Genomic DNA, 18,504 nt, shown 5'->3' with positions numbered 1-18,504 from the left:
TTCCTACTTCAGCCTCCAGAGTCCCTGGGATCACAGGCCTGTGCCACTTTGCACAGTGATGGTATCCCCAGCCATTTTTTTTAATGTGCTGGGGAGAAAACCTCATGCACTCTACCACTGAGTGACATATTCAACCATTTTTGTTTTTTTATTTTGACACAGGATCTCCCTAAAATTGCCCAGGATGACCTCAAATTTGAGATCCTCCCTCAGGTGTGGTGGAGCATGCCTGTAATTCCAGTAGATTGGGAGGCTGAGTTCAAAGCTAGCCTCAGCAATTTAGGAAGACTGTTTCAAAATAAAAAAGGGCTGGAGATGTTGCTTAGTGGTAACATCTTAGTGGAAGCATCCCAGGGTTCAATCTATGGTACCAAAAAAACCCAAATTGAGATCCTCCTGTCTCAGCCTCCAGAATTTCTGGGAGGAATTACAGGCTTCTGTTGCCACACCCAGCTTGCATCTTACATTATGACTCTTCTTCAGGCAATCTAGATGTCAGGAAGCAATCAAAGTGGACTAAGGTTTTCAAACTTCCAGGGAATAATCTGCACCTGAAGTGAAATGCAAACTATAGGGAATTTATAGCAAAATGGGAAACCTTTAGTCATTTCCTTTAAATAACCCTTAGTAAGATTCTTTTTCTAAAGCAAGTTTTCTTCAGCAGTGAAAATAAAGGGACTGGGCCGGAGCAGTAGCTCAGTGGCAGAGCACTTGCTTTGCGTGTGGGAGGCACTGGGTTCAATCCTTAGCACCACATAAAAATGAAACAAAATATTCTGTCCATCTAACTAAAACAAATGAAAACTGGGCAAAACCCATTTAAACCAAAACCTAATATTAAATATATTGATTCTAAGTGTATTCTTTTTTTTTTTTTGATACTGAGGATTGAACCCAGGGGTGCTCAACTACTGAGCCACATTCCCAGCCCTTTTTTATATTTTATTTAGAGACAGGGTCTCACTGAGTTGCTAAGTGCGTCATTAAATTGCTGAGGCTGGCTTTGAACTCGCAATCCTCCTGCCTCAGCCTCTGGAGCCGGTGGGATTAAAGCATGTGCCGGGATTAAAGCATGTGTCACAGCGCCTGGCCAAAGTGTATTCTTAAAAGAAAATTTCAATGCATATTTTTAACTGATTTGTAGTTATAATGATCTCCATTAGCATTTCACAGCTTTTTCAGAAATCTCACTACAGAGCATCCTATATTCCAACTGATTTAATTCAACACCAAATTGGGTATCACATTGTATCTTTCAAATTTAAACACATTTTTAAATAGTTTACAAAATAGAACAATAGAGCAGGAAAGTACACAGAAATGATTTATTCCAACACATTTCTTAGGATAAAGAAATACATCCAGAGAAGTTCAAGTGACTTGCCTATGGTCATAGAACTAGACAGAGATAGAACAAAGACTAAAAGTCAGATCTGTTTATTTCTTTTGGTGTTTCTACTCCACATTTACAAATATATTCTTGTCCAGTCTCATATAACTTGATAATCTGCAAGGGAAACACTTTCAAATCTATTTTTTTGCTATCAAAAGAGAATTATCTAGTCAAGGAGTGGTGTTCATGGACAGGGACAAAAAGTAAATCATGTATTGAAAACAACCATTTGTCTACTCATCTTAGATGTTTTTATTAATCTAATGGGTCACATTATAAAGGCCCATGTATGCATTCCTAGAATGTATCTCAGTTGAGAAATATTTAAGGAAATTGTGCTATCAAATGCACTATCACTAAGGAGAATAAAATTCTAAGTTAATTGTAATTTCAAAATGGAATATTCTAATTTTACAATTATTCTTTAGAGTTTTATTTTATTTGGGGACAGATGATTGAACCCTAGGACATTCTACCATTGAACTATATTCCCAGTCCTGTTTTATCTTTTTGAGACAGGGTCTCATTAAATTGCTGAGGCTGGCCTCCAACTTGCAATCTTCTTGCCTCAGCCCCAGGGTCAGTTTGTGCCACCATGACTGGCTTCCTTTAGTGTTTAAATTGATCCCTCTTTAGCCAGTAATCAAAAACTCAAAATTTAGATTGTAAGAGTTTATTGATATGGTAAAAAAGTAAACAGCCAGACATTTGGTTACTTTTGCCACTATAATGTGTCATTTTAATTTTTTTATGAGTAAAGTAACAGAATTTATCTTTGAAACACACAGAATGGAGCTCCTACAAGGGAGGGGTCCCAAGAGGGTGCCCATTTTAATACTATCTTTAAAATGAATAACAAATTATATTTAAACCATTACTAGAAAAATTAAGAGTCTACTTAAGGCACTTCAGATGAAAACTAATTTCAAAATTTCCACAAAAGGAACACTACTTTAAGTGTAGCAAATCTGCTTTCCACATTTTTTAGACAGAATGCTTTCTCCTTAGAGGAGAATGTGCTCTTAAAGGGAGACAAAAGAAATACAAAAAAACTGTCATTATTTCAATGACCATGGCAAATTATCTGGAGCAATACAGATTATATGGCAGTAGTATTCCCCTGGTCAATCTGAAAATTAGGGCAACTTCATACAAGTCTCATAAGAATCACAGCATAAATTTATTTGGCCTGAGACAAGTACAAGAATAGCAGATAAGGAATCCAGAACCACCAATTTACAGGGGAGTAATTAACTAAAAAGTGGTTCCATTAAAGAGTATGGGGGGGAACATCAGTATACTCCCGCACCCATCAAATCTACTAACAAAATAAAAACAAAAACTCACACGAAGCCTTTCTTCAGAGGCAATTATAGCCATCTCCTTTCATAAGACTCTAAGTCTTTGTGTGTGTGGCGAGAGGTGGGTGGGGGTAACAGGGATTGAACCCAGGGGTGCTTTACCACTGAGCTACATCCGCAGCCCCCCCCCCCCTTTTTTTTTTGAGATAGGGTCTCACTAGGTTGTCCAGGCTAGCTTCAAACTTGCAAACATCCTGTATCAGCTTCTCCAGATGCTGAGACTAGAGGCATGAGTCACTGTGCTCAGCCTGTTATATAAGACTTTTAGACCATGTTAGAGAGTAAATAGCAGGAGGCAACCACTCTATCTTCTTCTTCTTTTTTTTAAATTAGGGATTGAACTCAGGGGCACTCAACCACCAAGCCACATCCCCAACCCTATTTTGTATTTTATTTAGAGACAGGGTCTCACTGAGTTGCTTAGTGCCTCAATATTGCTGAGGCTGGCTTTGAATTTGGCAATACTCCTGTCTCAGCCTCCTGAGCTGCTGGGATTACAGGCGTGTGCCACCGTTCCTGGCTCACAGTATCTTCTTAATGTAATACTGCCACGATTTCGTTAAAATTACAATTCTCAAACTTTCATAATAGTGGCATTTTAGGTTATTCTTCATAAGTATGGGGAGTTATAGTTAGATATATAATGATAGTTACAAAAATATAACTTACAGAAATTTGGTTAGCACATATGATTATTTCTACTGTAGAAAAAAAAAGACAAAATTCAAACAAAACCCTTCAAACTAGGAAGCTGCACTCTGTTGTTGTTGTTTTACATTTTTTTTTTTGAGATGGGGACTCACTATCTTGTCCAGGCTGACCTTGAATGTTTGGACTCAAATAATCTTCCCACCTCAGCCTCAGACTGGGACAGGCACATGCTACCATGCTAGCTTTGTTTGTTTACTTAAAGGAGAAGAATAAAGGCTAAAATAATAACAAAAACAGAACAGCTCTCACAAAACAATTTCTACATACAGGCAATAATTCAATATTTCATAATTTTCTTTTCCCATTCTAAGGGAGCCCTTTCTCTAAATACAACTGAGCCTATTTTTCTATTAGGTAAAAATGAAATAAATGGACAATTTCTAACCTACAAAAACATTTTAGACCATGTTATAAATTACACAGATTTTTATCACTAAACTATATTGTTATTAGAGATGGACCAGCTTACATAAAACTAAGGAGATAAAATGAATCTTAAATCCTTCCAAATACAAGGTAGTCAACACCATACTCATATAGAAATCACAATCCTGTATTTAGAGATACTTTTTAATGTCTACAGCTGTCAAGAAGCATAGATAGCATTGTATTTCAGTAGGAAAGATGCAAGGAAGACTGGTCTTTCTAAAAGCTAGACTTGTATGCTGAAGAATCGTGTTGCATTTTCACTACACCATGTAGCACATATAATTTCTTTTATATATATACATATTTTTTTTCAGTTGTCAATGGACCTTCATTTTATTTACTTATATGCAGTGCTGAGAATTGAACCCAGTGCCTCACATATGCCAGGTAAGCACTCTACCACTGAGCCACCATCCCAGCCCCATACACACGATTTCTTGACCCAGAAATAAGTGTTTGTAAAATATACACATCCATGCAAATATGGAAAAGCTAAGAATGGCTTCCTGATGCAGATTATCTTTAACAGGCCTCTGTGGGAATACCTGGTCCCAACTTTCATTCCCCATCTTTGAATAAGAGAATATAAAACCAGATGACCAAAAGTAACCAAAAGCAACTAAAGTAGTTTTGAGCTTTCTTCTAATTAAATGAAGTAGTAGTTTTAAAATTTTTATAATGTAATTAATTCTACAAAATTAAAAATTCCACAAAATTCACTTGGAAGAAAAGGTTAAGAGGAGAATAATTTCCAAATACTTCATGATTTTGACAAGAAATTGATTGTTAAGGCACTACACATCTTCTTTGGTTAAATGATTAACTATTTAAATCACTTGAAAACAAGAGGTAATACAGAATACACAAGTTGCATTCTTCTTTTCAAACACACACATTTCTTATTTTTCAATTTCCATTACTGCAGTGTTTACATATCTCTGGAATCCTTCTCAACTCATCAGAAAGCTGAAACAAAAACATATACCACTCCATTAGTCTCTGAAAGAAAAAAAAAACTTTACTTCTAACAAATATACAATATGTTGATTTTAGCAGATCAAAGAACATTTTGGGAATTGTATCTGAGTACCAATTACAAAAAATGAGAAAAAATGAGAGATCAGGTAGTCTTATGACAAAAGAAAATAGACATAACCTCAACTTCTTCTATTCAGAAGATCCTCAAAAGAAACAATAATTAATAGTTGAAGTAACCCCAGTAATCAAATACTTGCCAATTGTTAGAAGTCTCAGCAAAATCACCTTTGCATCTGAATTAGTTTTCTCCAAAGGAGAAGTCATTTAAACACACACACACACACACACACACACACACACACACGAATAAGCATAAATTTAGAAGATTATAAGTCAAGAATTGAGGTTTTAGGAGTTTTCTGGTTTAAAATTAAATAAGTTCACAAAAAAGCTGTGCACAAAGGTACATGCCTGTAAATTCAGTTACTTGGAAGGTTGACGCAGGAGACTGCAAGTTTGGGGCCAACCTGAGCAAATCAGTGAGACATCGTCTCAAAATGAAAAAGAAAAAATTAAAGAGCTGAAGATATAGCTCAGTGGTAGAGAACCCCTGGGCTCAATCCCCAGTAGTGTAAAAGAAAAAAAAAAATCGCACAAAAAAGAAAAATACAAGATTAATTGATGTTGTACAATGATCAAAAGCTAATAATGCTACAATATAAGTCAACTAGGATTTTTTCAAAATTAGGTTTAAAATTTGGAGTTTAAAAAAACAAATATATGTGAAGAGTAGATGGCGGTGTAGCTCAGTCCATAGAGCGCTTGCCTAGCATGTATGAAGCTATGATTTGATCCCCAACATCACCGCAGCCCACACAGAGGAGCAAATTTGCATCTCGAAGGATGAATTTATATACTTTTAGTGTTCATAATCTTTCATAAAATAGATATTAGATTTTAAGAAATATAAATTACATTAACTGACACTCTGATTATAAAAATAACTCACAGCATGCCCCATTATGTAGGTAATATTTCTCTTGCCTATTAATGTAGTAAAATCAAGAACATGCAACCAGAACAATTTTCTCCCTGAGTCTTGGAGATCTCTAGCAACATCTCAAACTGATTAGGACTTTTTTTTTCTTTTTATAGAGAAAGTGTCTTGCTATGTTGCCCAGGTTGGCCCCAAATTCTGGGGCTCAAGTGATTATCCTGCCTTAACCCCCAAAGTAGCTTGGTCTACAGGCTTGAGCAACTGGGTCCAGCTTGAACAGACCTTCCTAAACACTCTTATACTCTCAACAAACAAACTTCTTTTTATTTTATTTTTTTTTTTGGTACCAGGGATTAAACTCAGGGGCAATTGACCACTGAGCCACATCCCCAGCCCCATTTTGTATATTTAGAGACGGGGTCTCACTGAGCTGCTTAGTACCTCGAATTTGCTGAGGCTGGCTTTGAACTCATGATCCTCCTGCCTCAGCTTCCCAAGCCACTGGGATTACAGGTGTGTGCCACCACACCTGGCTCAACAGACTAGCTTCTAATCAATAACCATTTGAATTAGCCTTGAAAAGAAGTGAGGAGCAGTTTTTAAAATCATTAAAAGAATTTCTTTCTGAAAAAGAAACAAAACAAACACAATATGCAGACAAAGAACTATATAAATACATATTGTCTAAAAGGTTTAATTATTTCATGTTATATAGATTTTTTAGATTAAATTAGATGATGTCAGAGTAATCTTAAAAAGTGTTCCTGAAAAATCACATACTGCTGGGCGCGGTGGCACAGCCTGTAATCCTGCAGCTGGGGAGGCTGAGACAGGAGGATTTCAAGTACAAAGCCAGGTTCAGCAACTGTGAGGCACTAAGCAACTCAGTGAAACCCTGTCTCTAAATAAAACACAAAATAGGTCTAAGGATGTGGCTCAGTGATCCAGTGCCCCTGAGGTACAAAAAACAAAACAAAAACAAAAAACAAAAACAAAACCACATACTAATATTGTCCATTATACCATAATTATTTAAAATTAACTTTTTTGGTAGTTGTAGATGGACAGAATGCCTTTATTTTGTTTGTTTATTTTTATGTGTCTCACACATGATAGGCAAGTGCTCTACCACTGAGCTACAGCTCCAGCCCTTAAAATTAACCTTTATATGAACATATCTAAATTAGAACTATCTTTCCTTTAGAAGCCATGTATTTTCAACACCCACACATGGGCGTGCGTGCGCGCGCACACACACACACACACAAATAAAATAAAGCAACATCAACTCTAGTTATTGTTAAATATAGGTAATTACTATGTAAATCCAGATAAGAATCATACCTGTATGGATATCCATGATATTTAGATCTGAAAATAGACAACATCCAACTGAAGAATAACACAACAAGTCCAATACCAGCCATACACATTACTACAAAAAAATAAGAGTAAAATGGTCAGGATAAACATCATAAATAACCAGGTCATAAATCTTAGCCACACTTCCAAAGTAAAATGGGCTATAATTTACTAAGAACTTTCTAAGTTTTCATGCCCATTTTTTTGTATTGGGGACTGGTCCCAGGGCACTCTACCACTGAACTACATCCCCAGACATTTTAGTTTTTTTTTTTTTAACAGGGTATTGCCAGGATTGTGAGGCTGGCCTGGAATGTGTAATCCTTCTGCCTTAGCCTCTCAAGTAGCTTGGACTACAGGCACGCACCACCATGCCTGGTGACAATTAACTTTTAAAATTTTCTTTAGGGGCTGGGGATGTGGCTCAAGCAGTAGCGCGCTCGCCTGGCGTGCGTGCGGCCTGGGTTCGATCCTTAGCACCACATACAAACAAAGATGTTGTGTCTGCCGAAAACTAAAAAATAAATATTAAAAAAAATTTCTTTAGCTTTTTTTTTTTTTTTTTTTTTTGGTACTGGGGAGTGAACTCAGGGGCACTCAATCACTGAGCCACATCCCCAGCCCTATTTTGTAATTTCTTTAGAGACAGGGTCTCACTGAATTGCTCAGTGCCTCGCCATTGCTGAGGCTGGCTTTGAACTCCTGATCCTCCTGCCTCAGCCTCCTGAGTCACTGATATTACAGACAATTAACTTTTTAATCATAAAAGAAAACTGCTGGGCTGGGCATGTGGCTCATTTGAAGAATGCTTGCCTAGCATGCATGAGAACCTGAGTTCAATCACTGGTACTACAAAAAAAAAAAAAAAAAAAAAGATGTATATGTGTATTTCATTATAAATTACACTGTTAGCAACTTTCTGCAAGAAATGACCATGTGTGAATATTCGAATGCATAAAAAGTCCACACAAACCAGCCAGGTATAGTGGTACACACATATAATCCCAGTGACTTGGGAGGCTGACAAGTGGCAAAGGACAAAAAGATAATTTACAAAAGGGAAAACACAAATGAATAAATATTTAAGAAAATATTCAACTTCATAATAATCTAAGTACAAAACAACATTTCCTCCTTATCTGATTAGCAAGTGTGTGTATATATGTGTGTGTATTTTAATGAGATAAACTAATGCTGATAAGATTGCAGTGAAACTTTATTTACTTTGGTACTGGGAATACAGGTGTGCACCACCATGCCTGGCCCCTGCCGTGAAATATTCTTAAATGCCATTAGTAAGAATGTAAATTATTACTCCAGTATGGTGGCTCTTGTGCTTGTAATCCCAGTGACTCAGGAGGCTGAGGCAGGAGGATGGCAAATTCAAAGTCAGCCTCAGCAACTTGGCTAGGCCCTAAGCAATTTTGTGAGACCTTGCTTGAAATAAAAATTCAAAAGTTCCGGGGGAGCTGGGGTTGTGGCTCAAATGGTAGAGTGCTTGCCCAGCACATGTGAGGCACTGGGTTTGATCCTAAGCACCACATAAAAATAAAATAAAGATACTGTATCCACCTAAAACTAAAAAATAAATACAGAAAAGTTCTGGGGATGTGGCTCAGTAGTTAAGTACCTCTGAGTTCAACTCCTGGTACCAAAATAAATAAATAGTATGAAATGAAGATTAAACATGTACCATGATCATTACTTTTATTACAATAAAAGAAAAAAAATCTTAAACATTTCATAAAATCAGAATAGTTAGGTTATAATATAGAGTACAAATTGAAGATAATTTATAGGAAAATATTTATTAATGGTTTAATTCCAGTTTAAAAAGTATTGTGTCCAACTATAGTTAAATATTTTTTAAAAAGTGGGTACAAGATTCAAAATTTAACACATAGTCATTGTCAGTCATAGTTGAGCTTTTTTTTTTTTTAATTTTGTTTTTGGTACTGGGGATTAAACCCAAGGGTGCTTTACGACTGAGCTGCATTCCCAGTCCTAAATTGCTGAGCCTGGATTTGAACTTGTGATTATGGGTATGTGCCACCATGCCCTGCACTTAAGTTTATTTTTAAGTTTAATGCTTGCCCAATAAATATTTGAACAGATATTCTTTTTTTTTTTTTTTTTTTTTAGTACCAGGGATTAATTCAAAGGCACTTAACCACTGAGCCACATCCCCAGCCCTCTTTTGTATTTAGAGACAGGGTGTCACTGAGTTGCTTAGTGCCTTTGCTAAATTGCAGAGGCTAGTTTTGAACTTGAGATCCTCCTGCCTCAGTCTCACAAGTGGCTGGGATTATAGGTGTGTGCCATTGCACCTGGCCAGATACTCTTTTAATTAAACAAGATGATTCAAAAGTTCATATGGAAAAAGAAATAAGCAAGAATATTCAGGACAAAGCAAAGAGGAGGTTAGTTGATCCAGATCATTCTATATGTCACAGTACCTACTTTTCCATGCTACAACTTTCAGATAATTATTTGTAAAAAAGTAAGCTTTTACCTCATTTTTTTTTTTTGAGGGGGGTACCAGGGATTGAACTCAGTGGCGCCACATCCCCAGCCCTATTTTGTATTTTATTTAGAGACAGAGTCTCACTGAGTTGCTTAGTGCCTTGCTTTTGCTGAGGCTGGCTTTGAACTCGTGATCCTCCTGTCTCAGCCTCCAGAGCTGTTGGAATTATAAGCATGCGCCACCGTGCCCAGCATAATTTGTATGTAATTTATGTTCCTTCCACATTGAGATAAAACAATCAGATCTAACCAGATAAAATATTAATAGCAATGAATTTTAAATAGTATAGTGAAATTCTAAAACAAAATTATCTATTACCAAGGTGTTTTATTGGGAACTGGGGCCCTTGATGCCACATAGCTCAATCTGGTCCATATTTTTTTTCAAATTTTGCATGTAAAACATATAACTTGGGGGCTGAGATGTAGCTCTGTGGTATAGCACCTGCCCAGCATGTGTGAGTTCTATCATAGCATAGTCTATGTATATTACACACACACAGTTTTAAAAATAGTTTTATAAGTCAAAGGAAATATATTACAATATTAGTATAAGGTTATTTTTAGTGGTGAATAATGGGTAAAATTTCCCCAGGTGTTTCATAATGTTTTTTCCACATAGACTTTACTGAGCATACATTATTTTTATAACAGTAAAGGACTAAGGGGACAAGTGATTAATTGATACTTCTTTTTTGTATTAAATGCAGAAGTGTTACATTGTGACATATGATGACTTACTCTTTCGCTTTCCAATATCCATGTCAGAGGTAGCAGCTTCACATAAAAGCACCATCCCTAAAGTAACCCCACCATCTTAAAAAAAACTGTTAAAGGAAAAATTCATAGGTACAAAGAAATACCACATTACTATTCTAAGTTTCTCATGAAGAAAATAAAAATAAACAAATATAAAAGCTTCAACTCTTAATTATAATCAAATAAGTAAATTTGTGTACAGTGTGACACACAAAATGAAAATATAATACAGAATTAAAATTGGAAGATTAATTCATTTGTGGAAAAGAAAATTGATATTTGAAAACAAACATCCTGTCTACAACATATGAAATATGAGTTTTTCTGAAATTATACTTTGAAATAATGTGCCTGGACATTCGGCTATTGCCCCAAATCCATATACATTTTTTTGGTAGTAGGAATTGAACCCAGGTGTGCTTTGTCACTGAGCTTCATCCACAGCCCTTGCATGCACCACTGTACTTGGTATCCATATACATTTTAAAATACTAGTCATTTTCAATATTTACACCTCCCAAAAAAGAACAAATGTGAAATATGCACAATTCAGAGAGAATACTAACACATTTTTATTTAGAAAATAATTTCTCCTAAATTTCAACAATTAACTTTTAAAGTACAAATTATTACTAAGATACCCAATTTAGTCCTAATAAAAAATGAAAATCCCACATGTGACATGACCTTATTTTTATTCAGCTTAATAATAGAAGCAACATAAATATAAAATGGAACCACCCTTGCAATAGGTAACACATTCCATGACTATTTTTTAAAATATTTTTTAGTTGTCAATGGACCTTTATTTTATTTATTTGTATGTGGTGCTGAGAATTGAGCCCAGTACCTCATGCATGCTAGGCAAGTGTGCTACCACTGAGCCACCACTCCAGCCCACATCCCATGACTAGCAGAAAAGAGAAATTCACCCTGTGGTTTAATGAATATCAATAGCAGTAAAGAAAATCCCCAAATTAATTATGCATACACTCATGCACATTGCATGCTACTGCATGTGAGTATAATTAAGCTGAAAGGAAAAAAAAAAATAAATGTTCAGATGAGGCTTTGAATTTATAATTGGCTCTATAATCTGATTATTCATCTCTTCATTACCATCTTGCACTCTCTCTTCAACAGCCTCAATAGTCTCTTGTTAGGGAATAATGCCTATTCGTCATGTTTTAGTTGCTCAGCCAAGTGTCTTCTCCAGCATTTTATTTTTTCTTACTGAGGTTCTTTATATGCAGGTTGAAACAATGACTGATTATCTCTATAGGCTTTAGTTACCAGGCACTCTCTGATTAATGGCTAAGACTTTTGGTTTTGGAAACTTGGAAGTGTTTGTCTTTGTATCCTAGCCTGATTTTTTTTTTTTTTTTCAGAACTGGGGATTGAACCCAGTCAGGGTCTTGCTCATTCTAGGCAAGTGCTTTACCACTGAGCATCCCTAGCCCAAATATATGCTGTTGCTGTGAATCAGCTTTTCATTTTTGGTGTGTACTCCCAAAGTCTGTGTGTGCTATTCTCAGCAGTAAAGAGTTGTTATGCACGTCCATATTCACTGTTTAGTTTCATTTATTTATTCTTTTTTAACATTTATTTTTTAGTTATAGGTGGACACAATATCTTTATTTTATTTTTTATTTGGTGCTGAGAATCGAACCCAGTGCCTTACGCATGGTAGGCGAACGCTCTACCTCTGAGCCACAACCCCAGCCCCATCATAATATTTATTCTTTCAATTTTTACTAACACTGCCTACTATATGGCAGGCATTATTAATTGCTATCATTACAAAGTTGAACAAAATGTAGACCCTCACATCTGTTTTTAGATGTCAGAAAGTGAATATTAGTGTGGATTCAAAAAATAAAAAGTCTGCTCTGCCATTCAAGAGGATAGAAGAACCCACACGTAAAGCAGCTGCAAAGTTCACGGGGAATATTTCTCCCTCGGATGTGGTGCAGCTGAAAACTGTCAAAACTGTCAAAATACCCCAGTCTTTGATTAACCACTGCTTTCTTACTAGAGAATACTGTTCTGTAAAATCATAAACTGTTTGAAGCTGGGGTTGTGGCTCAGTGTTAGAGCGCTCGCTTAGCATGCACGAAGCACTGGGTTCGATCCTCAGCACCACATAAATGTAAAATAAAGATGTTGTGTCCGCCGAAAACTAAATATATATATAAATATATATATATAAATATATATATATATATATATATATAAATATATATATATATATATATTTAGTTTTCGGCGGACACAACATCTTTATTTTACATTTATGTGGTGCTGAGGATCGAACCCGGGCTGCACGCATGCCAGGCGAGTGCGCTACCACTTGAGCCACATCCCCAGCCCTAAAAAAAAAAAAAAAAAAAAAAAATTAAAAAAAGCATAAACTGTTTGAAATTATATAAGTATGAAACATTCCATACTTGCTGGAGGACCTGATTCACTCAAGTTTACAAGCACAATTTCTAAGTAGCCGCAATTTAGAAACAGAGGTATAGAGCTTCAAACAAGATTTTTTTTTTTTTTTTTGGTGGTAGTGCAGACTGAACTCAGGGCTTCATGCATGCTAGCCAATTACTCTACCATTGAGCTTCATCCCCAGCCCCAAACAAGCAGTTAAGATGAAAACCACACATTTATCTTAATTTTGCAGTTTCCTGGGAAACAGAACCATGGGCCTACTTAAAAGTTCAGAAGTGATAGTGATCCCTTTATTCTCAAGCTTGTTGTCCCTGCCTTTTTTTTTTTTTTTTGGTACCAGGGATTGCACTCAGGGGCACTTGACCAACTGAGCCACATTCCCAGCCCCATTTTGTATTTTATTTAGAGACAGGGTCTCGCTGAGTTGCTTAGCACCTCACTTTTTGCTGAAGCTGGCTTTGAACTCATGATTCTCCTGTTTCAGCCTCCTGAGCTGCTGGGATTACAGGTGTAAGACACCATGCCCGGATTTTTCCCTTTTTTTATTTGAGTGCTAGGGATTGAACTCAAGGTCTTGTTCATGCTAGGCAAGTGCTCTACCACTGAGTTACATTCTCCAGCCCCTTATTTTGATTTTAGCCTAACAAAACAATGCTTCATTTAAATTTCACATAAATCCTTCCCTTCTTTCAAATCCATATAACTCTTTGGTAAGAAGACATCTTTTGCTTCCTCGGCTCTGCAGTCTTCCTTGTTATTAATAAGCCAATAAATCTGGCTTTACCAGACAAGAGATTTGTCACAGGTGGGCTTTAGCTAACTGGGATAATTAAGATGGATGACACAAATAATATGGTTTCCAAAGGATATTATGACCTGCATTAGGAAAGCAGCCCCAAACAAAGAGAAAACTAGATTATGAGAAAATAGGCAAATCATAATACAACAACAAAGACTTATTGTAAAAAGGATACTGAACAGAAGAACGATGTGTGTTTCAGCTACAAACTGGGCTTGGCTGCTTCCATGAATGTAATTCTGGTTCAAGGAGAAAAAATGGAATCTTTAAATATACATTAAATTCTAGCATCCTAACCTTAAATGGGCTATTTAAAATCCTATGAAATTATTAATTTCACTTGATGTATATAATATATTTCGAGTCTATGACATTCATCAGTAAATAAATGATTTCTATAAAAGCCATTCTGTATTATTATCTATTTTTACATGTACGCATGGTATTGAGGATCAAACTTGATTTTCAGACAGGGTCTCATTAAGTTGTGGAGGCTGGCCTTGAACTTTTGATATTTTTGCCTCACCCTCCTAAATTGCTAGGATTACAAATGTGTGCCATGATCCCTGGCCTATTTGCCTTTTGATTGTACATGTGTTTGCAATAAAAAAATACATGAAAAAACTAGTATTCAAGTGTTCATAATGTAGACTTCATAAAGACATGTACCATGCTATTCTTGGTTATCAATATATCTGATATTTCTGAGCATATTGATTACAAACAGTAGATGCTCAAGTGCTTGATTAATTATTCTATTTAGCTTAAGACTTGATTTTCATTAGTAGACAACTTAGTCAAAAGGGCTCACCAGGTAGGATATGGAACTTCCCACTTTTAAGAGCATTGCATCATCTTATCAGTGACTGAAGCTTGTTAATCCAGAGAGATTGAAAAGTAAAGAAATCTGAGACTTCCCTTACCACATGTCCTGTGTGTGGATTCTTATGAGCATATGGTGGTCCTCTAATATGGTTCCACATTTGACCAGATGTCATAGCAAGCACAAAACACTAGGAGACAACAACAACAACAAAAAAACAATGAAATATTCATGGTCAAGGGGGTCCCACCTTGATTAGACTACTAGGTATAATAAAAAGTACATCTGTTCAAATAATACATGAAATAATTTTCAGATAAATAAAGGTTCATCAATGTCTAAAAAATTGTTTTTAAAAGTTATAACCAAGCTGACAAACTTCAAAATTGAATATTGAAAAGACTTTTTAGAAGAATATTTTTAAAAGAGCTGCAAATTTTCAGAGATGACATTCTCATGTTTAGGTTGAATAAAAAGCAGATACATTCCACTCTTTGAAGGTAGGACCATCCTAATGAGATAATGGAGGAAATACTCTGATCATAAGGCAGAAAATAAAAATATATAAAATCATTTCCCTCAGGTAAGAAGTAAATGAAATGCTTCTTATATAAATGAATGCTAACCTAAAAATACATCACTAGGAGTTTTATCAAAATTATTTTTTCTTCTAAAATTCACTCACCAAAGCTGCAAAAGCCCATCCAGTTTTATTAAAGAGAAATTCCATATTGCTTCTTCGAAGATACACAAGTCCACCAATAACAGCCAAGAGCAATCCCAACATAAGGGGACCAGCATAATTTGGGGGTCTAATTACTCTAATCTAATGGAAAGGAGATAAAAAACATTTTAAAGTATAAAATTTATTTACTAATTAAATAATAATGAAAAGAAAGTTAATGTAGTTATTTTCAGAAAAATATATTTTTCCTTTATCCCAATCAAAACAGTCTATACAGTATCTTAAAATGGGATGGAAGAAGTATAGTATTTTGTTTAGTCACAATATAACATCTAATTAAGAAGGATCAGACAAGTTCTGCTAGATAGCTCATAGACTTATGAAGCCCAAGAGAGTGGTTTCTATGTTGAATTCAATAGGGTAACAGAGCATGTTCTGTAATTTCAGGATGATTCTGTTAAATGCTACTCATGAAAGAAATCCCACACCACTTCAGTAATATGCAAACAAGACCAATTACAGCCCCCCAGTAATAATAAAAGGGGACAATGGCAAAGTAACTGTCTTTTTTATTGGTTCTTTTTAGTTATACACGACAGTAGAATCCATTTTGATATAATTATATAAGCATGGAATATATTATATTCTAATAAGGGCCCCATTCTTGTGGATAGCACAATGGTAGGATTCACTGTGGTGGGCAAAGTAACTGTCTCCAAGTTAGGGAAACTTACATTGACATCAGTTCTGTCTGCAATCCACCGGGCAATCTGTTCAGCCGAAAAGCCCCTCACCTGTAACTCATATGTATCACCCCGTTTTGGTTTCCCTTTTGCAGGAAAGTTGATGAAAGTTGGAGCTGAATTCATGTTTAGCTGAATAAAGAGTAGTTCATGGAAATATTAGTTACCAAACAAATAATCTTAATAGAAATAATGTTTAAAAAAATAGGTATTTTAGGTTTAGACAGGTTAAGTGATTTAACTAAGGAAAAGGGTAGATGAGGATTCAAACACAGGCTGTGTGTGACCTTAACTATTATACTTTATTAATAAAATTTGAACTTCTAGTTAAAAAATGTACATTTTACTCCATTGCATTGGGAAACTTCAAATACAGAGATATTTTAATCTGTTCAGAGAGAATATGCAAAAATACATTCATGACCACTGAAATGGTCATATGTAGCTGAAGAAAGCTCCAAATAAAATACTTTCTCAATTTGAAGAAAATGAGATCAGGATAATGCTCAAAAATTGTAGTGAAACCAATACAAAATGGTAGCCATATGCTGAAATAGTCAATTCTAAGGAAGTTTCATAAATGTTTACTGATGAGCATCACATTTCACTACTCTCATCACGAGACCATATGCTTGAAAAGACAACACTGGAATTTCTAAGGGAAAAAAAAAAAAAAAAAAAAAAAAAACAACCCATTATATCTTTCCTAACTTGATCACTATACTTGTGGGAAAGAGAAAGTCTGACTAAGCCCTGGGGACATATCCTGACGAACAGATGCAAGCCTTCAGATCCCCTCAATGGAGACTAATCCTAAAATAGAGACTGTTGTAAAAAACAATGATAGCTGGTCATGTTGGCACATGCTAATAATCCCAGTGACTCACAAGGTTGAGACAGGAGGATCACAAATTTGAGCCCAGCCTGGGCAATTTAGTAAGAACTTATTCAAAATAAAGAACAAAAATGACAAGAAAAAAATGGCAAGGAGTGGGCTGGGGATATAGCTCAGTTGGTAGAGTGCTTGCCTCACATGTACAAGGCCCTGGGTTCAACCCCCAGCACCACCAAAAAAAAAAAAGGCAAGGAGTGTAGCTCAGTGGCAAAGTGCCCCTGGGTGGTTCAATCCCCAGTACCACACACACAAGAAAACCCCCACAATTATAGCTTTTAAATATCAGTCAATAAGATAATAAAACTCATTTGCTTTGGCTCTGTACTAACCCTTTACGTAATAACCCTCCCTCAATGGTTTTCTTTTTTGGTACCTGGGATTGAACCTAAGGGTGGTTAACCACTGAGCCACATCCCCAACCCTTTTCATTTTTTTATTTCAAGACAGGGTCTCACTGAGTTGCTGAGGATGGCTCTGAACTTGTGATACTCCTGCCTCAGCCTCCTGAACTGCTGAGAATACATGCTTGCACCACCATGCCCCACTTTTTTTTTTTTTTTTTTGCAATACTGGGGAGAAAACCCAGGGACTCCCATATGCTAGGCAATTCTTTTGTTGTTGTTTGGTACTGGAGATTGAACCCAGGGGCTCTCTAACACTGAGTGGTATTGCCAGCCCCTTTTATTTCTTATTTTGAAACACTCTTGAGGCTGGCCTCAAACTTCTGATCCTCCTGCATCAGCCTCCTGAGTCACTGGTTTTACAGACATGCACTAGCATGCCTGGCCCCTTCTTGGTTTTTGAAAATTTTAATATGAGGCAGGACTTTGGTAAATTGACCAAGATGGTCTTAAACGTGCAATCCTCTTGCCTCAGTCTCCTGAGTAGCTGGGATAACATATGGGCACCACCACACTAGATTATAACAATAACCTTTTTAAATATTTTTTGTAGCTGTACACAATAACTTTTATTTATTTTTATATGGTGCTGAGGATCAAACCCAGGACCTTGCACATGCGAGGCGAGCGCTCTACTGCTGAGCCATAACCCCAGCCCCAACAATAACCTTTTAACCGTACATTTCTAGGTTTTCCCCATAAGGCAAGAGGGTATACTGACTAGTGGATATGATTGTTTTGGTCTCTTTGACTGCATAATATGGTGAATTAATAGATTAGCCCTTTTGTTTCCAATGTCCATGTATTTTTATGATGTGGCAAAGTGCACAATATCTCCAGAAGTAGATGAAATCTGGCAACACTGGTAAAATTAAATTTTTGTGCCTGAAAAGCTAAGTATCAGATCTTGCAAAGTGTTCACTCTAACAAATACTGTCCAATTTTTTTTTTAAAAGAGAGTGAGAGAAGGAGAGAGAGAGAATTTTTAGTATTTTATTTTTTATTTATCGGCAGACACAACATCTTTGTTTGTATGTGGTGCTGAGGATCGAACCCGGGCCGCACGCATGCCAGGCGAGCACGCTACCGCTTGAGCCACATCCCCAGCCCAATACTGTCCAAATTTTAAGCCAAACTCTTCAACTCTTTGTTTACTTAGACCACCTTTCGAGTTTTGAAAATGTGTGTATAAAAAGCTAA

At 36.1% G+C, this 18,504-nt stretch overlaps 1 protein-coding gene across 1 annotated transcript in view; it reads right to left on the bottom strand.

The window, feature by feature from the left end:
* Positions 1–1,311: 1,311 nt before the first annotated feature.
* Positions 1,312–18,504, bottom strand: part of Magt1 (magnesium transporter 1) — a 38,281-nt gene continuing 21,088 nt past the window's right edge. Inside the window, exons 4-10 of the mRNA XM_027922958.2 lie at positions 16,000–16,140; positions 15,266–15,406; positions 14,681–14,770; positions 13,933–13,996; positions 10,496–10,570; positions 7,214–7,304; positions 1,312–4,860 (exon numbers count right to left, since the gene is read on the bottom strand). Coding sequence (XP_027778759.1) covers positions 4,845–4,860; positions 7,214–7,304; positions 10,496–10,570; positions 13,933–13,996; positions 14,681–14,770; positions 15,266–15,406; positions 16,000–16,140 — 618 coding nt within the window. The 3' untranslated portion in view covers positions 1,312–4,844. The remainder of the gene's footprint in view (positions 4,861–7,213; positions 7,305–10,495; positions 10,571–13,932; positions 13,997–14,680; positions 14,771–15,265; positions 15,407–15,999; positions 16,141–18,504) is intronic.

Source organism: Marmota flaviventris, chromosome X (genome assembly GCF_047511675.1).
Source record: "Marmota flaviventris isolate mMarFla1 chromosome X, mMarFla1.hap1, whole genome shotgun sequence".
Classification (NCBI taxonomy): Eukaryota; Metazoa; Chordata; class Mammalia; order Rodentia; family Sciuridae; genus Marmota; species Marmota flaviventris.
The sequence above is the reverse complement of the archived record's forward strand: the minus strand, read 5'-3'. Positions and strand labels throughout refer to the sequence as shown.